The sequence below is a fragment of the Hippoglossus stenolepis genome, chromosome 6 (assembly GCF_022539355.2).
Source record: "Hippoglossus stenolepis isolate QCI-W04-F060 chromosome 6, HSTE1.2, whole genome shotgun sequence".
NCBI lineage: Eukaryota > Metazoa > Chordata > Actinopteri > Pleuronectiformes > Pleuronectidae > Hippoglossus > Hippoglossus stenolepis.
The window spans coordinates 17,151,201-17,171,899 of record NC_061488.1 but is presented as its reverse complement, the minus strand read 5'-3'; the positions used below and the strand labels follow the sequence as shown (position 1 = coordinate 17,171,899).

Below are 20,699 nucleotides of genomic sequence, written 5' to 3'. Positions count from 1 at the left end.
AAAATTATATTCCAAGGCCCGAGAGATCATTCTAAAAAATTACACTTTAGTTTTACTTCTCAATGGACAAATGGCAACAAGTCAAATGAGGTGAAGACCTGATTTGCCCTGACATTACAAACATTAAAAGATATTTCTAAGTCTTTTGTTGTGTTTTGAGACGGTTTCGTGACGCCATTTTGAAAAATTGTGACTGTGTTATCATTGTAGTCGTCCTGTTTTCGACATATTAGTACAATTCGTTAAAATCCATGAAAAGAAGAACATAGTGCAGACAAGCAGACACTCTGTTCCCAAAGAGTCGCGGTGATCTGTCTGCCTCGTCTGGCTGTGACATCACTGCGGGGCGGTGACGATGGACAGGTACATTGTCCCGTAGCCAATCACATTTAGCAAACGCGTCACTCGTGGGAGACTAGCAGCTGCCTGAACCAATGGCGCCGCAGTTTGACCGCTGTCAACGAGTCCAGCCAATCCCAAGAGTCGTTGGGCGGGACCCCGAGCGAGAACATTGCCCGGCACAGTTTCTCATTCTGCCCAGTTAGATCGGCAACGGGAGCGGAAAGAGGAAAGCTGAGAGCCCGAAGGCAGTAGCCCCCACCACCGCCGGCCCAGGTTACCATCTAGCACCGGGAAACATTGCAGAGAGCCGCCGCCGGCAGAAGCCATTACCAACCAGTAGTAACCATGAGCAGCGAGGCCGAGACGCAACCACAGGCACCGCCGCAGCCTGCTGCCGATGCCGATGCCGACGCCGATGCGGAGAGCCCATCCAGCCCGGAAGCCGCAGCTTCCACGGCGGATAAGAAGGTCATCGGTAAGACTACGGGAAATTAGCCTGAGAGCTAACTGGGCTAACGTGGTTGGGACACAGTGGATGCGCTAATGCGGCGGTTCACGTTTACGAGCCGACCGCTGGTTTAATTAACAATTGGATACAAATGCTAATCCGCCATCGTCGTCAACTAGCATTGCATGTGAGGAAGTAACGAGTCAAGTTAATGTTGATTTAGCGGAGACCTGTTCGGTTTCTGACGAATATAGATGGTATGTGGGATGTCTCTGGTGTTCAATGTAAAGTGGCGATTAGAGGTTTTTATCTGTAATAAAGTAAAATGAAATTCTCTTCGCTGCCAAATAACGTGTTAAATATGAGGTGGAGGAAGGATCATATTATCGGCGTTGAATTGTGTTTTAATCAGTATTGGTTGTAAATTGCCATCCGTGTGTCGAAAGTGTAAAAAATATATATTTCAGATGAGAGACTGTGATGGCTACAAAAATTACCCATCTAAATTTAGTGTGTGGTTTCTCCTGTTCACCGGCCTCCCGACGATCAGAATCCGCCTCAGAGTCCCATGTTGCCGGTTGGCCGTCGCATGCACGACCGTTGTAAGTGGTGCTCAGCTGTTAGCAGGAGCCGAGTCTGTGCGTCAGGGTTAGTGTCACACTCAGTGAAATCTGCGGCTGTCGGGCAGAGGTGGTTGACGTCGATGTTTGAGTAACCATCATTAACAGTGTCCAAGCTAGTTATTACACACTGCTCGTTTAACCGGCTACTAGTGCCGTCGAATGCAAGCTAACGTTAGCTGCCGCTCGTCCCTTTGTTCACACGAGAACCCGGTTCCACGATGATATTTTTTCCTTAACAATACTCGACATACATAATATACGAAATATTTGTATGGTGCTGGCGGTGAAACGGTCCCATCAAACCGGGTTTATTTAAACATTAGGCTATATCAGTGAGTGGTTGTGGATTTATTTTTTTGAGGGAATTTGAGGGCTACCGTGGCGGCCTAGCTACTTAAGAAGCCAATGTAGCTCGTTGGCTAACGAACCCGTGTTAGCCAAACGGGCTAATGTTAGCTATTTACATGGCTGAAGGGGCCACCCAAAATGTCCGCCGAAATAGTTCCACGAGTTTCTAACGCGGTATAAATATTTTTCCGCAGTAAACAATTGGAACTATTGCACATTTATTAAAATTATTTACAATACCTCGGGTCACCCTAAACGCTATCTGGGGTGTTACGGCCATTTCCACTTGCTGGCTCTAATCCAACCACATGGTTGAGACCCAGTTAGCTTGATGCTAACAAGCCAGCTGAGCTCCGTTTGCTAACGTATCCGGGCGCGACTCGTACCACGTGTGCTCCTCGGGCTATGAGCAGTGCGGCTCAAAATGGGGCACTAGGTCTGTAGTGGTTGAACTTTGAAGCGTCGTCAGTGACCACGGCGCACTTTGCTCCATAGGGCGCAGCCACCGACAATGCGGGTAAAATGTCGTCTATATTACCACACAAGCAGTGGTGTGGTCATTACCGGCCTTTACGTTGCTTTGGTCTGGTCCCACACCGCGGGCAGCTGGCGCGGGGCACCCCCGAGTACCAGGGTCTATAAAAAGGGCGACAGTTGGGAGTTAAATATAACTTCCACATTATCTGAGGCCTTGGTTTGTTTTTCATCATCTGTCGTTATTTGATGCCTCAACTGTTTCTCATCAGCGGAGGCCTCGTGAAACACTGGCCCCGTACAAACCCGCTTTTATTAACATGTGGTCTGTGTGATCCAATCACAAGTGGACAGCTCTAAGTACATGCGTGGCCGCACTCAGATCCGATAGCGAGTCGATCACGCCAGACGACATTCTTTTAGCGGCGTGAAAGTAAATCTCAGCAGACGTCCTCTGTGCCGCCGCAGTTTCACCACGAATCCTACCTATTTTTTCCTCGATGATGTATTTGTAACCGCCGCCACAATTTCAACACTGATCACCACATAATGATCGATCCTCTAATTAAATTAAACTCTTCTGACTCGTCTCGCTTGTGCCGACCCACACACAAACAATGACATCTGACAGATCTGTAAATCAGACCAGCTCGAAACAACATCGTTTGGTCTTAACTAACACAAATGACGTACATGTTAATTTGAACGCACGAATAAGTGAGATCTGATCACAAGTGGTCACGGGAGACGCATCCAGGACGCATTTAAACGTCGTGTGTGAACACGTGTGCTTTATAGGCCTCTTGTGATCGGATCTCTCAGGAAGGATGTTAATATCAGCTTGTTTGAAGCTTTCATTTATAAACTGTGGTATCTTAACAGAAAGGAAGCAACTCTGTCTTCTACCTTCTAAATAATTCAGGTTTATCATATCTCTTTGCAGCAACAAAAGTCTTGGGTACAGTCAAATGGTTCAACGTCAGGAATGGATATGGTTTCATCAATAGGTAAGTGAACCCCTCCCCCACCCCAGCTTCCCTGATATCATGTGTGAGTGTAGGAAGGAACATTCCCAATCCTATTATGGCTTTGATTTGCTTACAAAGCTAAGGAGACGATTTGTCTCCATACCATTGTTACATGCAGTGCTTATAAACCCTGATACTTGCAATCTGCATTATGTGGTGCAGCAGGATATTCGATACTAGATGTAACTGAGTAACTTTTTCTTTCTTTCTAGGAATGATACAAAGGAGGACGTTTTTGTACACCAGGTAAGTTTTATTTATTTTTCGTCTTGCCTTTTTTTTCGTCAAACAATCTGTGTTATAAAATCTCACTTCTGAACTCTCAATGTTTTCAGACTGCCATCAAAAAGAACAACCCAAGGAAATACCTTCGCAGTGTTGGAGATGGAGAAACTGTGGAGTTTGATGTAGTTGAGGGAGAGAAGGTAAAGTGTGCTCTGGTGACTAGGTGCAAAGTTCTGCTTCTCATTTGCACCTTCTAAAAATGCATCTCTTCAATTTTTCTGTAGCTCCATAATTTAACTAGTAACATTTCTTTCAAAAAATCCTGTGTGCACAGGGAGCAGAGGCCGCAAATGTCACTGGCCCAGGAGGCGTTGCAGTCCAGGGGAGTAAGTATGCCGCAGACAGGAACCGCTATAGGCGCTATCCCAGAAGGAGGGGCCCTCCCCGTGCTGGAGACTACCCAGAGAACTACCAGAGTGATGGAGAGGGTGAGCCCAGCAGCGGCGGTCGTGAGAAAGGCGGCAGCAGAGACGGGGGAGACAGCGCCCCGGAAGGAGAAACGCAGCCACAGCAGCGCAGACCCGCTTACCCTGGCAGACGGCGCTACCCGCCATACTTTGTACGTAGACGCTACGGCCACCGGCCCCTTATACCAACGCAATACGCGGAGAGATGACTGAGGTATGCAGGCACAGGCTACCATCCTGAAGCAGGCACCCAGCTATCCAGTAACAAAGTCATGACTCTTGATATATTGATGTCATAGTCGACTCTGAATACTCTCCTTTGTAAGCTCACGTGGTTGTAAACAATTAATCTTGGTGTATCGGGGGTCTGCCAATATTTTTGCAAATTTCCATAAATAGGCCCCTCAGCTCAAATTGCGGCCTGGCCATTTTCATTTCGAACTACACTACTAAAAGTTCCATACATCTGTTGGCCTGTGAACAGACTCCAGATAACGCCGTGCGTCATATGTTTGCTTTCAGGGAGGTGAGGGTGATGAAAACCAGGGAGGACCAGACCAGGGCAACAAACCAGCGAGGCAGAACTACTACAGAGGCTTCCGACCAAGGTTCGGACCAAGGTTTACATGTTGGCTTCATTGATGCAGGGCTGCAATAATGGGAGAGTAAAACACTGGGCGTTCTGGATTCTAATCTCACGTCCACTTAATGGAATTTATCTTCTGAAAAGAAATTTAAGAGTTATATTAATAATAAAAGCCACCGGTTTTGGCCAGAAAAGCTCTCCTTTTATTGCAGCCTAATCTCAAAGTGCAGCTGTGCATCCAAATTTGACTCTCATTCATTTTTTTATCAATTGCCAAACAAACTGCATCTCACCTTAGTGAATGATATAGTTTTTGCATGATATCGGCTCCTTTGTACTTCATGTTTGTTTTTCTTATTCACTCCAGGGGTCCACCCCGTCCCAGACCGGTGCGGGACGGTGAGGAGGACAAGGAGAATCGGGGAAGTGAGAGTGGTCAGGACCAACAGCCCCGCCAGCGTCGCTACCGCCGCAACTTCAACTACCGCCGCAGACGCCCACAGACTGGTGGCAAGCCTGGAGAGGAAACCAAGGAGGCCAAGGCAGGAGGTGACCCACCTGCAGAGAAAACGTCCGCTCCCGAGGCCCAGCAGAGTGGGGCTGAGTAGGAAGCAAACTGCCCACCGGCACCTACCATCTTTTACCATCGTCCGGGTGAGTCCACAGCCTCTTAACGGCTGAACTTTGTCTCCATTAGCTTTCAGAGCGTATTTGATGAGGTAATGCAGTGGATTTGATAAAAGAAAATGTCTGGCACCGTAAAGCCGACTCGCCATTGTCTCACTTCCATATGAGCAATAGCTTTCTATTTCTTTTCTATCTGGTGATGATGCACATTTAAGCAACTTATGTAAACAAGATGATGTAACTGAATTGATTTGACGTTGTCAAGTGAAAATTCCAGACTAATTTACCCATTTTCTTCTTTTACAGTTTTTTTGTCAACAAGAAACATCAAACAAGATCTGAGCAATAAAGATTTGACTTGACGAACGTCACAAGCTTGCACCATGCATTTGACCAGATTACCACCGATTGCCTGCAGAATCTATGCAGACTCGTTTTTTTTCCATTATTTTTATGTGACAGCTACAAAACGTTTCGGGGAAACAGCAAATGTTTTTCTAAATGTGTCCTAAGTTTTTACACCAAATGGTTTTTAAAGAAAAAAAAATGGAATTTGATATCTGGTCAGTTTGACATTTTTAAATAACTTTTTATGTATTCAAACATTTTAACAAAATGCAAGCTCAAATAAAAGTCCAGAAACCAGGAAAACTGTCTCTAGTGGTGACTTTTCTTTTACACAGGCTCCAAACAATGGCACAAACCACAGATGTTATTTGCTCATTTACAGAGTAGACTAGTAAATTGAGTGGTTTTTAAAAAATTCTTATATTTGGACATAACCTTTTACGGTGCAGTAAATGTTATTAATCAACCAAATGCAACAAAGGTCCAGTCAGGTATATTTTTTAATGTTTATCAAAACTTGGGTAATAAAGAAACTCAACAATTTGATAAATTGACACTAACACAATGTGATGCACAGAAATTTAAACAGTTAAAACTTGGAGGATTTTTAGCATGTAACTTCTCATACTGTACTGTATGCAGACACAATTACAATGATCCTAGATTTGAAATAAAACCTAAGGCCACATCTGAGGTGAATTGTTTTCTACTGTTTGTAAATCATGAGTTACTCTGCAACAAGGATGTAAAAAGGTGTTGAATTAAAAACAGCTAAACCAGAAATAGTTTCTCTTTGTTGAGATTCAACATGGTGGTCATGTTTAAATATAATTGCTTTGGAAAGTTTACCAGATAAGGGCAACATGAAACGTTGATGCTGACTGGACTCAAACTTAAAACCTTCATGGCTCAGTTGTTGACGCACGCACACGCACACACACACGAGCACCAGGCAGGGATTAATGGCCACTTAAACTGCTTTATAAATCCCAGAAAATGTATTTCAGTCTGTTGGTAAAGGAATTCTGAACCACTTTAACAGTAGTTCATATGATCCCTGTGTCCAATGTAATTCATCTGCAATGCAGCCAACAAAAACTGAACATGGTGAGAATCTCAAAGCTACTGGAAGTTGTGTTTTCTTCTCCCCTGCTACATCCTGATACGATTATATGGTCAATGACAGTCACTCAAACGTTGGTCTCTTTGCGAAGTCGCTTCATGCGTTGCACATTGTTCTCCATGGCGGTCGGGTCGGTGATCTCAGTGGCACAGCTCGTTGGAAACCAGCCTCTCTCGCCGTCTCGCATTCTCTCCCCGTAGCAAAAGGCTGGGAGGAGCAGACAATTTAAGATTCTTTATTAGAACTGCTGCACGTATTTATTAAAAAAATTAAATATATATATAAATTGTAGAAGAAAGGACATTGACTGAGTGGGAAGATCCGGATTTTAAGTTGAATTGCAGACTGACAACCAAGGCCTCACCTTCTTCTTTCTGCCGGACGATAACAAGCTCAGCCTGCTTCAGCCCCAGCTCATCTGGCTCCCTCGGCATGTAGGCTTTAGTGGCCTCGTACTGTGGCAGACCTGAAACACATTCCCATAATACTATGTGGTGAAAAACAGCTTTAATGGTGCGTATGGTATATTTTTTTATATATATTTCCAGGATTTAGTTTCTGTTTTCAGAACTTTAAATCTGGTTTTTGATAATGAGTTTGATAAAGAGTCATCAACCCTGTTGTAGTGTAAAAACACATCCTTTGCTGAATATCTGCAGCCCACTGCATCACTTCCTGAGATGTGTCATTTTCCCTGGAAAGACACACCCTGGGATATGCACGTCAGAAACAAGGGAGCCACACTAAAACAATTGCTGTTACAAACACTGCCACTGACCATGTTCAGACCTGGTATTAACATCCGTCCTGAGAGATCCTATCACGTGGTCTGTGCTAAGTACGTGTTCACACATATTAAAAAACATCCTGTGACCACTAGGATCTCATTTCCCCACTGTACATGCAAATTAACACGTACGTCATTTGTTTGTGAAGACCAAATTGTTTTTACCCAGTCTGAGTTTACAGATGTGTCCCAAATCTGCGTGTGTGTCTGTGCGAGCGAGAGACGTGTCCGTAGGCATGTGCGTGTACCAGACCACCTTAGAATGTGGTCTGAGTGATCGGATCTCAGGAAGAATCCAGGTGTGATCAGACCTGAAGTTAGCGCTGACCACTTGTGACCTAATCCTCAGTACGGAGGTTAATAACAGGTCTTACCAAGGTCTGACTGCTGCCAGTCTGATGTTTTTTCTTTAAATATGCCTTTAACAGGGAGCATCATGAGTGTGCACTCAGAAGAAAATATTTAGTTTACTACGCAAAACATTTTGTGTTTCCGTCTTCTTTGGCCTGTGGACAAATTGGACACTGAGGGCTGTATTCTGAGTGACTGCTCCATTGGTAGAGTCTTGAAAATAATTTGGCACACCGAAACTGTGTACTTGCTGCATAACTGCATACTTTATCCTGTTGGAGATTTCATTTAAAAGAGCTATTATTTATTATACATCTTAAATAATCCTTGATAACGTGGACAAAATTTACTTAAATACAATGCAAGTCCTGAGAACCAAGTGAAAGACCTTTTTTACCAGGATCTTTTTGTAAAAGTGATTTAACAGTTGAGTTTTTTTTTTCTTTTTTCTGGGCTCATTTTCCTATTTTAGCTTTAACTGCAAAATTGTGTGCCTGAGTGCCCGTGAACCAGAATGCATGTTAAATAGTTACAGACTTATTTGAAGAGAATGAACGAAAACCATCTGTTTTCTGTGCAACACAATGAAGGCTTACATGACTAATTATTTCCACATGAGGCAAGAGAACAAACATCACAGAAGATACATACACACTGAAAAGGGAAATTTTGTCACAACAAGGAAATACGTGAACAAAGCAGGCTGACCTACCATCTCTGGAAGTGACAGCACCTGCCTGCTTGTGCTCTGTGAGAGCAACTATCCAACGTGCACGGTCCACCCTGAGTAACAGAGACAAAAAAAGAAGCGGTGAACACAACCCTGTGCCGTCCACTGTGCACGTGATAGGATTAAAAACGTCTGTTTCTTATGAATGGACTAAATGCATTGGAGAATTTTAGGTTGCTGTTCAGACTTTTGTCAGTAGAGGGAGTCTGACACAAGATATCAGCTTCCAATCATGTACGGGAATGGAGGACAAAGTTTCCTAGAGGATGCCTGAACAGTAACTATCAACATTCAGAGAGATATATATATAGCTATATAAGTGTGAAACAGGTTTCTAACATCTTATAATTCCCTCTTGAACAATACTAACTGAACGACGGGGGATGAGAGCAGCAGTACCTGGACTCGGCCATCAGGGAGATGTGCTCCGATCTCCCCTCGCTGTTCCTGCTCATCAGCAGTTTGAAAGACAGATAGTTGCTGTTCTTCGCTGGTGGAGACATCCGTCCCTCAGCATCCTCCACGACCTCCACCTCCACATTCTCCAGAGTGGCGTAGTCCATCACCACAAAGCTCTCCTCGCTGGAGATACAATCGGTGTTTACTCAGATTTAGAGTTTATTTATTTTTTCCCAGACAAATCTTATCCTCTGGCTGCAACCATAGACAACATGACTGCTGTGAAGCCAAAGTTTCTCTATCGCCAACTGGTGGCTGGCTGCAGTATAGGTCATAAATCCTGCCTCCATGTTAGCAAATGGGATATGGACAAAACTAAAAAGTCAAAGTACACTTTAAATAAATGTTCTGCCATTTAAGGTAGTTCTCATCACACTGATGTGTGTCCAAGTGTTCATTTTCAGCTAAGTTAGGTTTGAATGAGTTATTTGATGATATAAAAATGAGGTGAAACGTCATGATTGACAGCTGAGACTGACACGGGATTGGTCGAGCATGTGTATTGGTGACACCTAAATACTGCAGCTCCCTCCCAAGATCACTACTGTGCAGACTCAATGCACAAGATGGCAGCATTTGAATCCAGGATTATAGCTACATTTCTGGATAGTGGGAGGAAGAGGAGACGTGTGGTCCATCTTTAATGAGCATTCACAGAGCTATCTTCAGGAGTTGTGTACAAAGGCAACACAAGCAAGTCAAGTTGCCTATGTACACAACTCCTGAAGATACCTCTTGATGACTCAATCATAGATATTCATAAATGTCAATTTTTCATTATATGCCACTAAAACCAAACGAAATGTTTAGAACACATAGAGCAAAGAAAGCTCTTTTCCCTGACTATCTGCTAATAACATTTACTGCACATTATCACTTGAGGAATGACTCAGAATGACTCCAGTGTTGTGGCTCAGTCCGTCTTCTGAGCTCACATTGTTTGGTTTCTCCTTAACTCAAAACAGAAAAGCTGTAGCCCAGTTGAGCTGACATGTCGAATGCAAGATTGAAGAATCTCAAGTATGCACACACCACATCCCTACACCGCTCTCTGTCCCCTTCCTCTCCCGCTCCTGTCTGCTCTTTGTTTCTCATGTTCCCTGCCAGCAGCAGGACCTTCTTGCAGTCAGGAGAGAACGGCAATGTTCATGAAATGCTCCGTAAGCTGCTTGGGTGCATCTCCTCTCATAGATTCCCAATTATGTTTTATTTTATTCTAAAAGGGATTTGTTCAGTGAAAGAGGCCTCAAGGTTCGAACTTCACATAACCAACAATAACAACTAACACTAAAAACAAACTTCCTGCCCTGGTTCTAATTTGTCTCCGTAAAATAGGTGTCTGCGTTTGTCTGTTAGCACGACAACAAAAACAATCCAACCGATTTCCAAGAAATCTTGTGGAGCATGACGCAAGAAAGATTTAATGTGGTGCACATCCAGATCAGCAGGCAGAGCCAGGATTTGTTTACTTCTTTCTTTAACATTGTGAGATTGGGCGTTTTACAACATTTTCATAGATCTCTCAGAGGAAAGTACATGGATCATGATAAAAAAAAAAAGAAATGTTGCAAGGATTGATTTGAGTTTGTGTAATTTGGTGAAGATCCAAATAAATATCTGGAACTAGTGAATTCAAATGTGGATCCATATGGGGAGTGTTGGGCCTTGGCTGAGGTAAACACTCTGAGAGACATTCTAGTTTCTAATGTCTGAGTACTAAAGGCAGACAAAACCTTAAGTGATCTGAATACTTTGAGACCCTGGTGACATTTTTGTGATATAGTATGAAAATCTACCAGTTTTACGTATTGTTTCTTTAAAACCACTTTTCCCCCAAAACATTATCTCAGTGTGTGTATTCTAGACCCACTGACCTCTTCTTCTTGGTAATGATCAGCACGTCATTGAAGAGGAACAGGTAGTAGCTCCTGTTGCTGAAAGCCCTCCAGATGCTGAGCTCCTCGGTGCAGACGGCCAGCTCGCCACGCTTCTGCAGCCAGCGCGATGATGACACCAGAGGAAAAGGCTGCGAGGACACAAGATCTATCAGGTCAGCAAACCAGACCAGGCCTCAATATGTTCCTTGCCTTTCATATCTGCAACTTTAACCAACATTTCATCCAACACGTCAAAGCTGTTGGGGTGAGGTTACTTGTGCAGAAGCATGTGGTTCGCTCTGACCTTGATTTTACCAAAGTCCATCTGTTTCTGGATGGTGTACATCTGCTCGGTCCTCTCCATCCGCCTCGCTCCATCATTGCAGCTGCTGACCAACTGTTAAGATAGTCATCACAACACAATTCAACCTCATGTGGTCTCCGAAGAGTTGGAGATTCACAGCCAGGCTGATCTCAGTATCTTTACCTTGCTGATGGCGTGCAACGACCAAACAGCAGCAAAGTACTCTGCCGTCTTGTCTGGAGTTTTCTGGCAGATTGTCTACGAGGAGAAAACCATGTTATTTAAGTAATTAACTTGTGAAGACTTTAGTACTGTATATGGTACACGCATATACTGTACATGAAAAGTTGTAGTTGTGTGTATATAGGCACATGATACATAAGTATAAATGCATTTTGATTTTAGTGGGTGCATCTTTTCATGACTTGCTAAATAACTAAATAACATAAATGCATATTTCAATGACAGTGACACAAAGAATGAAAGTGACCCCCTGCCCCTCTGAGACCCTCAAAGGATAAGCAGTATAGATAATGTATAGATGGGTGTAAAATGACGATTATGGCATGAAAATCTATTAACTAAAGACACTTTAGGAAAAATCTTTTTGGTCATGACATAACTTTGTTGATTTGTCTATCACGTGGCCCGCTTCCGGAAGAAAAGAGCCGGCAGTAGCCTCGGCAATTGCCGTGTCCAGCATGACATGTACCACTTCCTGTTCACACCGGCACATGCATGCCCAGTGTGCATGAGTGGTCACGTGATGCGTTTTCAGGCATGTTAGTACGGACAGGTATAAAAATGGATTCAGAGCCAAAACACTTGTGACGACAGAGATCGAAAAAATGTAGTTCATATGAATGTAACCCAAGTTGAAATGTAATGATTCTCCAGGCATACTCCTGCTGGGAAAATGAATGGCTTCATATTTGTGTGTAACAGTAAAGGTTAAACCCACATCCTGCAGCAGTGGCAGTCTGGTTACTCGCTGCATGGGAAGGATGAGGAACGAGATCATGGGGAGGCCTCCGCACTCACTGCTCCCTTCGATCTGCTTCAGCGCCTCCTTGAACGCAATGTTGCTCGTCCTTAGAGACACAAAGAACAAGGGAAGTTTAGCTCGTCGCGCCGCGTTTCTGCAGAAACACAACGGCACGTTACAGTTCGCTCTGCTACCCACAGCAGCTTCTGCAGCGTCCTCTGCTGGAAGGTCTCGTTGGAGCAGTAGACGATGTAGGGCTCGAAGTGGTGGGCGGCGTGGTACTGAACAATATCGCTAATGTCCCGAATCACTGGGTTGTCATAGTGACGCCGCTCCAGGTCCTCGAAAAACCTGAAAAGGGAGAGAGAGAGACACAGAGGGGGAGGTTGGTAAAGACGTGAGAGGACACGGGTTTTCCTCCCACAGACTAATTACTAGAGCAGGATACACAGAGCTGTGTGAGGAGAGTGGAAGGTATTACAGGACATTATCAACATCAATGTACAGCAGAATTTATCACTGGTATAAACTTAGTCATATATCAAGTCAGTCATGATGATCTAATTTTGCTAGAAGCTTCTATGCGGTTTTGCCTTTGTCAAATCCACGTTGATCCCATAAACATTTAGTGTTTGGTTCTGAGCTGTAGGGACAGGAGCTTGTAATGCAGTTTTTAAAAGAGTTTACAAAAAAACGATTAAAAAAACCAATGTGCTCCTGTGGCTTACGCAGCTCTTTGCTCACTCGACTGCACGTGTTGACATTCACTATATACTAAAGGGAGCATCTGTAAACAGCATTAAACACAGGATTGGGCAATTAAACATTAATTATTGTAATAGCATCAATATCGATACAATAAAAGTTCAATATATATATCAATATATTGCTTATGCATTGCGTAAGCACTGTGAGGAGGTATAACACAAGTTGATCAACCTCAGATTTGTAAAATGTTTTGATGTTTATCAAGTGTTTGTTTCTCTGTCCTTAGAAAAAATGTCAAGCCTCAAGAGCAGAAATCAAGCTTTAAACTTAAAATAAACAAGAATGGGACATTCATTGTGATAGTTATCGATATGGCCTGATATGAAAACATTTATAGTATTAGGGTTACTCACCAAATCTTGAATTTCGAGAATAAAGTTGTAATGTTATGAGAAAAAAAGTTGGATATTTCCAAGGATAAAGTTGTAATACTACGAGAATAAATTTGTAACACTACGAGAATAAAGTTGTAATATAACGAATATTAAGTTGTTATATTGCAAGAGTAAGGTTGTAATATTACAAGAATAAGGTCATAATATTATGAGAATAAATTTGTAATATTATGAGAAGAAAATTGTATAAAAAAGTGTAGGCTTGTAATATTATGACTTTCTTCTCAATTACAACCTTCTTAAAAATATTACATTATTCTTGAAATAAATATTTTTTTTCTTCAATATGGCTCAAAAACTCATACCTATTTAAGATACATACATTTGTTTTGTATATTTTATACATCATCTATACAAATTAATAATTTTGCAAGATGGGTGAACAAATAAAAGATTCTTTTAGCCCAATAAAATGAGCGTGTCCCTGTTGAAAGTGTTGTTTACTGAGATGTTTATAACTGTCCCTTCTGATTTGAGTGGCTTGAAAGACTTTCAGCTCCACCCATGCAAAGTCCCCTTTTAAAAAAGAGAAAATTGATACCTACAAACAGCCCTACCCAGGAAGCAAAGACAGGACGCACATACAAAACACATATACGCTGTGAGACAGACATGTGGACCAGCAGCTCCTGCAGATCCTGTTTTACTGTGAAACAGACGACAAAAGGAACAAAGACGGACGGACGAGTCTTCTCCTGCTGCTGCAACTGAATCTACTTTCATTCAAAATAAAGTCGCCAGCAATGCAGAGCAACAAAGGCTGCTCTCACACAAATTATCACCGTAAAACCCGGAATACCACTCAGAGCAGCAGCAGAACCTGTTTGACTTGCATGTTTTAACACGTCCATGGAACCCACAGGATACTAGAGACATGCTCAAGGCAAATATTCCACCTGAAACTTTACATCGACCCATTTTCTACTTGAAACCACAACTCAGTGGGAATATGATGCATTTCCCTTTCATTCACACTAAAATGCAGCTCCGTTTAAAATCTGTGAGTTAAAGTAGATAATGTCTGCAGATAAAGCACAATTCTCATGCACTGCTTCACACACTGATACCATTATCAGATCCTTTTTTAACAACATCCCCCCACGGCTAGTTTTCCATTAGCCTCACACGCACACACATACACGAGTAACGCTGTAAGAATGTGCAGCCCACCGTTGGCTGATTTTTTGGATGACAGAGATGTTGGAGAAGAGGTGATGGTGCTCCGTGGTCGTCATCGTTTTCCTCAGGGCTTCGCTCTCCTTGAAGTGACGGACCAGAATGCCCAGGCTGTGCAGGTACGAGTACTCCGATGTGATTATCTCGAAAATGGCCTGTAAAGTGACCACACAAATGAGCGTGCATGAGGAACCTTTCACATATGCAACATTTGTACATTTATTTCAACTTTAACCTTTAGTTAACTTTATGTTGGGAGGTCATGTCGTTTTAAATTTTACTTTTTCTTGAATTAGTTTTCCTTCCACTTCCTACATTTACCCAAATTCCTTTAGAAAAAAAGAAAGAAATCAACAATCCGCATCAGACAAGTCCCTGACAAAAACACGTGACTGCAGTGCATTCTGGTCTATTGAGGCTGTTGTTGGTGAAGAAATCTGCATCTCTGCTCTCCTCACATGTTGAATATTGGTACAAAACTGATGAAGTCTGATGTTTTTTTTAAGTCCACAGAAACCTAATCTCTACGCACTGAGATCCACCACTAGACAACAACAGAGGTGCAGCACTGGTTAAGGTGCAGAACTTCTTCCTGTATGACACTATACATATTTTGTAATGAGGGGTTAGTTAACCTTTGCTGTTTGTGGTCAGGATCTGAGGTGAGCAACGAGGTGGTGACAGCCAATCTCCCACACTCTTGTGGGGCAGGAGTGGCTCACAAAAGGACAGAAGGGCAGTGGCTGGACTAAATGGAGAACACTGAAAATCTCAGACCAACATGAACGTTTCAAGCTAAAAAGCTCAGAATTTCAGTAAAAGGTTGTTTGAGGAACTTTTTCACTGTTTTCACTGATACTATAGCATGTTCAGTAGAAGAGCAGTGTCCCCAACCTTCACACACAAGCTTTCATATCCCTGTGAGTGTGACACTAATGGAGCTCTACGACTCTGGACCCAGGTACATAAGAGCGACACAAGCAGCTGCTCAGGAGAGGACCTGAGTTGTGATTACACTGGCAGGGTGTGGCTTTATTCAGGGACTGTAGTGCACACAGGGTGAACCTTTGCTGTTGACACAAGACATGCAGAGAAATGACAAAAGGGAAAATCCACCCTTAGATATCATTACACTGTATAGATGGTATCAGTCTGTGATGTTCAGGAGTTCAGTTTTGTAACGAAACTGGCTCTGCTGTCACACCGACATTCCCCCAATCTACTTCTGTTCCTGCTCAGTGAGTCGCTTCATTCCCTAAAAAGACTTGCTGGAGTAAAAGGTGAAAAGTACCAAAGAATAAATCTTAAGTAAGTAAGTAAGTAAGTAAGTACAGATACATGAAAAAGTAGGGATAGTAATTAGGTAAATGTATTTAGTTACATCCCAACACTGGACTTCATTCTCTAACTTAATAGTAATTTCATGATGACATAATTCCTACCATATAATCCTAATTATTTCTCAATCTATATAAAGCTTGGGTTTTCAGAAGAAAGCACTTTTGAAGTACGCATGACATCATTTTCTGACATTACTTGTCACATCACATGATGGAGAATAAATATCTGATCAATATAAGGTTCAGATTGTCTCTCTAGCTCTAATATTTACTGATGCATCTTAACATTTTGTTTAGTGAAAAGCTTTGTTTTCTTTAAGGGCACATTTCTTGAGTCAAAATGTTGTGACCATGTTAATGCACCTAACTCAAAATGCCACATGTCTTATTGTTGAACCGCACTCTGGTGTTTAGTGTCCATGGAGGTTGGTATCAGTGCCTCTCTGTGTGTCTGCTGGACGTGGATGCAAAAATGGTGGGTGCAGAAAGGAGCCATTGTGGTTTCACTCACATATTTAATTACTGAACCAGAGTTGCCGCAGTGCGGTTGTATGCCTCAAGCAACCGGTGCAGTTTCCCAGATTCATATAAGGTATCACTATGACCTTTGACTTTTGGATACTGAAATCTGATCAGTTCAGCTTTGAGTCCAAATGAAAGTTTTGTACCAATTTTGAAGATATTTCCTCATATCAAATTAAAGGACACTCATTGGCATAATGTATTTCCCTAGCCCCTTACCCTAACCATCACAACTACATGCCTAACCCAAACCCAAACCTAATTCTAACCCTCAAACAAGTCCTAACCCTCAAACAGCCAAAATTGGCCCTCATAACTATAGATAGACATGCGCACACACACACTTACCTCCTGTCTCTTTCTCTCCTGAGCTGAGACCAGTGTCAGGATACCTGTGTCCTTCACCTTTGTAAGAGATTGAAAAAAGAAAACAACCTTAAAGACTGAAAAGGATTTGAAAAATGTCTCCAGCCTGTCAGATTGATTTGTCAGATAGGCTCGGTGGATGTTCTGACATCTAGAGCAAACTTAGGCAACATTTTCACACAGCGTCATGTAGTATGGGAGTAAATGCAGTCATACTATAAGATTGTCCGGCCTGATGTCAGGAGATTTAGCTTTTGGTGATATGGGCCGACACCAGCGCCGATGTGCTTGGAACAAAAACACGTGATTTCCACAGCGGAATCAATACGTCACGTTCTCCCTCCTGCGCGCTCTGCCCAGGCGTCACCCCGCTACTGAATGTTTCTGACAAATTTCCTTTTGTTGTGAACACATCTGAACCGGACAATCCCCTGCTGCGTTCTTCCTTTGTGAAAGGCAAACTCCAGAGAATATTCTAAACAGATTTTGCGGACATGACGGCACAGTTAGCGTTTTACCTGTGGTAGCTGGCTCCAGGTGAGATGTGCCGGCCTGTAGCTCTTCACCACGATGCCCTGGTCCTCCACAGGGGGCTCCACCACCACAAAGTCATCCAACATCTCATCCTGGTTGGTGGAGTGCAGCCCCCGCTCACGGATCTCCTGGTAGAGCTGCGGCGTAGCTGAGGTTTGCATCAACAAACAGCACTTAGTGTGTGTGTGATGGATTCACATGACTTTTACCATCACGCAGCCAATTTTCATAATCATTCTTAAAATGCAACAGTGGGAAGGATGAAAATATCTGGTTTCTAAACTGACGTATGTCTCTCATAATAAAATGGGCCACTTTAAGAATTATAGGTGAGGATGCTTCTCTTTGGAATAAAGTGAGTTAGACCTAAATTCATAGTTTTTGGTATCAAAATGATAAGTTGTTGAAAGCTCAAAAGAAAGATTTAAATAAATGAAATTTTTCTTCTAAGATGACCAGTCTTGCAGCTCACATTTTTGAGAACAGATGGAAACATTCCTCCGAGCAGAAATATCTGTGTTAACTTCATTTTACTAAATAAATGTACACAGTTCTTGGACAGTTGTCAAAACACTCAACTGATCAAACCTTCAATTAAAACTCAGGTCAACATAGATATAACTGAAAATCTGCTTAACAAAGAAGTGGCAGTGTCTGAGAGTACACGACAAATATCTCCCTTTAGCACTGCACAGACTCTCAGCATGCTGGGAGTAGTCAGAGAGAATCATTTCCTGTTCCTTCTTCTACTGTTGCCTTAAGGGATCTTTTCTGGCTTTGACATGGAGATCAAGGCATCCACATATCAAAAAAATACCAAATACCGTTGTAATTTCCCAGCTATTTGTAGTGATGGAGTTAAATTTAGTGCAGTGGACATATTGACACATTAGTGAAACATACCATCTTTGAAGGATCCACGTTGTTTCCCGTTCCTCTTTCTCCCCAGGGCTCTCTAGAGAGGGGGGACAGCAGGGAGTTTATCACTGAGTGGAAGTGTGAATCAGTTTTTCTCCCAACATCTGATTCTTTCTCTCAATCAAATTTTTTACTCATAATCACATGTAAAAAAAACATTAGTACTGGTCTGGAAGACTGGAAACAGTTGCCATCATCCCTATGACTAAAGGAGAATTTGAAAGAGGTGACTGCCAACACTGTTGGCTCTGCTAGCTGGGACCTGAGGAACTATTAGAATAACAAACCTGGATCAGCTGGGCTCTGTTTATCTCAAATATAGACTACTTTAAAAAATGCTTCTGAGCCAGAATACAGAGTATTTACAATATATCCATATCCATATAGATGAATGGACAAAAACGTCTGTGTATCGTTTGTTTATTCAGCCAACTGCATATCAAATTTGATCTAAATTACAATGACTCTGTGGTAAATGGACAGAGTACAATGCTGCGCTTTGAGCTCCAGCCTACTCACCTTGCGTCCAGGACTGCGAGCTGGACCAGGACTGGGTGCTCTGTCCTCTCTGACAGGTTTCAGTGCGGTCGCCGCCCCTTGTCCTGAGGCGATGGCGTCGATGTCCAGGCTGGTCACAGCAGCTCGGTACGACTTGTTCCTGCGGTTCCTCCTCAAAGATAAACCATCTCCATCGCTGTCATAATCCTCCCAGGACACATCTGTCCCCTGGGTGGAGTGTCGGCTGCGGGTCTCTTTAGTGGAGTGCTCCAGTCCCACCGGGAATGTAACCACAGTGGTGTGGTGGCGGATTTTAGATCGGCTGGCCATGGCTAATTTCTTGGGGATGAGCTGTTTGGTGCCGACCTTCAGCGCGGCAGGACTTTGGGTGCTCAGAACCACCGGCTGAGGCTCCACAAGCCTGTCGACTACATCTTCCTCGGGCGGGGATATTTCAAACTGGGGTGGGGGGGGGCTTTGTGGCTGGCAGCACTCATCGCCCGGCTCAGATATATGCAGTTCTGTGGAGAAGTGGCTCTCCAGAATCAGTGGGGCATGGTCGCCCATGCAACCGTCTGACTGGCTCTGGGACATGGCGTCCTCGTGCCGTGACCTCGGCCCAGTGTCTAGTGATCACTTCAGCACCTACAACAGCATCGGAGGAGTCTGAGGACGATGGGGGGGAAAAATGACACAAATAATGAAGAGACATACACTTAGACAACATATATGAACTAGCACCTTAAATGGAGGTAAGGGGAAACAGCAGGGGTAACCCGGACAACCCTAAAAATATCACCAGTGACCTGCAGAGGGGCTCCCAGATCGAAAGAGGGGAGCCTATCCCATGATCCCTGCTCACACATCCAGTCAGGACAGAGCAGTCAGCTGTGACTGTCCTCAAACTCAAACCAAGGAACTCAACCCGTGACTCACCATTCTCTCTACACTGCACTTCCCCGCCCCCACACACACACACACACACACACACACACACACACACACAAAGACCTGCTCCAACAAATCTATGCATCACAAAAACAAGTCACACATTTTTCTGTTCCTATGCAAAGAATGCACATAGATGCGCAGTGACAATGTGTGTGTGACTGTAAAGCGCTTTGAGTGGTCACCTGGACTAGAACAGTTTCCATACTATATAAATACAGACCATTTATAAGGTCAAGTGCAGTAACACTCCAGTACACTCCTGTGTTATTATACAACCCAACCCATAATAAACAGTTGGGCCTTTAAAGTAACATGTATAACTCACAGTAAGAAATGAGTTTGAAATGAAGTTACGCAGCGACAGAAACTTGGTTTTTTTTTTTTCCTCCTTCTGTTCTGTCGCATTCTGAAACTTCCAAAGACGGATTAGGGAGGGAGAGGAAGAAAAAAATGTCTGCCTCGCTCTCACATTCCCACGGTTCATAACAGCGCGAGGGGACCGCGCGACACCGACGCGCAGCAGCTGGGGAACATCTGTCTTACCTGGGCGAGGTGAGCGGCTGGTCCAGTCCCGTGATTCGGTCCAGACTCCGCGGGGCGGTGATTGGAAGTGGAGCAGAGGTATGAGCAGATCCAGTCCTCCTCTCCTCTCCTCTCCCTCTCCTCTGTCACACTCTCCTTCTTCACTCTCCCACTTCCTCCTCCTCGGCCCGCACGCGCCCATTAAGCTGCCTACGTCACTACAGGTGAGCGTCAATCAATCATGGAAGAGAGGGGGGGCGAATTTCTACACATGGAGAAACATATGCAGGGAGGAAGGCCTGTGGCTGCAGGGAAGCAGCTTCATACTTAGATGTATCAGCCACATGTGACTGTGACTGGACTCCCCCCCCCCCAAGTCTGGTTTATGCACTTAGAACTCAACCCCGGTTTTTAATCTAATGCACTGATTTACCTGTGAACATGAACCTTCTCCAAAAAGACGATTATATGTATAAATATATCACCATCTCTTTCTCTCTCTCTCTCTATATATATATATATTCATATATATATCGCACTGAATTTCTACTGTTTTTTATTTTTGATGTTTATTTAC

General features: G+C 43.4%; 2 protein-coding genes across 4 annotated transcripts; one reads left to right on the top strand and one right to left on the bottom strand.

The window, feature by feature from the left end:
• Window positions 1-516: 516 nt before the first annotated feature.
• ybx1 (Y box binding protein 1) lies at window positions 517-5,819 on the top strand. Of its 2 annotated transcripts, none has more exons than XM_035158759.1 (8): window positions 517-817; window positions 3,179-3,242; window positions 3,476-3,509; window positions 3,599-3,688; window positions 3,823-4,107; window positions 4,478-4,563; window positions 4,909-5,195; window positions 5,475-5,819. In XM_035158759.1, exons 1-7 carry the CDS (start codon window positions 688-690, stop codon window positions 5,147-5,149), a joined length of 930 nt encoding a protein of 309 aa, XP_035014650.1. In that variant the 5' UTR covers window positions 517-687; the 3' UTR covers window positions 5,150-5,195; window positions 5,475-5,819. The 2 variants fall into 2 exon arrangements, with proteins under 2 accessions (XP_035014650.1, XP_035014649.1); XM_035158758.1 differs by having other exon boundaries at window positions 3,814-4,107.
• Window positions 5,612-20,447, bottom strand: arhgef16 (Rho guanine nucleotide exchange factor (GEF) 16). Of its 2 annotated transcripts, none has more exons than XM_035158755.2 (15): window positions 20,144-20,447; window positions 18,671-19,315; window positions 18,137-18,188; window positions 17,218-17,381; window positions 16,682-16,738; window positions 14,466-14,626; window positions 12,331-12,483; window positions 12,109-12,238; window positions 11,331-11,405; window positions 11,148-11,240; window positions 10,841-10,992; window positions 8,907-9,089; window positions 8,490-8,560; window positions 7,004-7,105; window positions 5,612-6,846 (listed from the first exon to the last, which is right to left on the bottom strand). In XM_035158755.2, the coding sequence occupies exons 2-15, from the start codon at window positions 19,241-19,243 to the stop codon at window positions 6,707-6,709; spliced, it is 2,106 nt and encodes a 701-aa protein (XP_035014646.1). In that variant the 5' UTR covers window positions 19,244-19,315; window positions 20,144-20,447; the 3' UTR covers window positions 5,612-6,706. The 2 variants fall into 2 exon arrangements, with proteins under 2 accessions (XP_035014646.1, XP_035014647.1); XM_035158756.2 differs by lacking the exon at window positions 20,144-20,447 and adding an exon at window positions 19,456-19,555.
• Between the last annotated feature and the right edge of the window lie 252 nt (window positions 20,448-20,699).

What these genes read in the sequence shown, in the direction of transcription:
- arhgef16 (XM_035158755.2), bottom strand. Translation starts at nt 19,243, where the DNA reads ATGTCCCAGAGCCAGTCAGACGGTTGCATGGGCGACCATGCCCCACTG. An exon ending in ACGTGGATCCTTCAAAGATG is followed by an intron (nt 17,382 to 18,136) that starts GTATGTTTCACT and finishes TGCAAACCTCAG; the next exon opens with CTACGCCGCAGCTCTACCAG. An exon ending in TCCCTGATGGCCGAGTCCAG is followed by an intron (nt 8,561 to 8,906) that starts GTACTGCTGCTC and finishes TCTGTTACTCAG; the next exon opens with GGTGGACCGTGCACGTTGGA.
- ybx1 (XM_035158758.1), top strand. Translation starts at nt 688, where the DNA reads ATGAGCAGCGAGGCCGAGACGCAACCACAGGCACCGCCGCAGCCTGCT. An exon ending in GGCGGATAAGAAGGTCATCG is followed by an intron (nt 818 to 3,178) that starts GTAAGACTACGG and finishes ATCTCTTTGCAG; the next exon opens with CAACAAAAGTCTTGGGTACA. An exon ending in GGCGCTACCCGCCATACTTT is followed by an intron (nt 4,108 to 4,477) that starts GTACGTAGACGC and finishes GTTTGCTTTCAG; the next exon opens with GGAGGTGAGGGTGATGAAAA.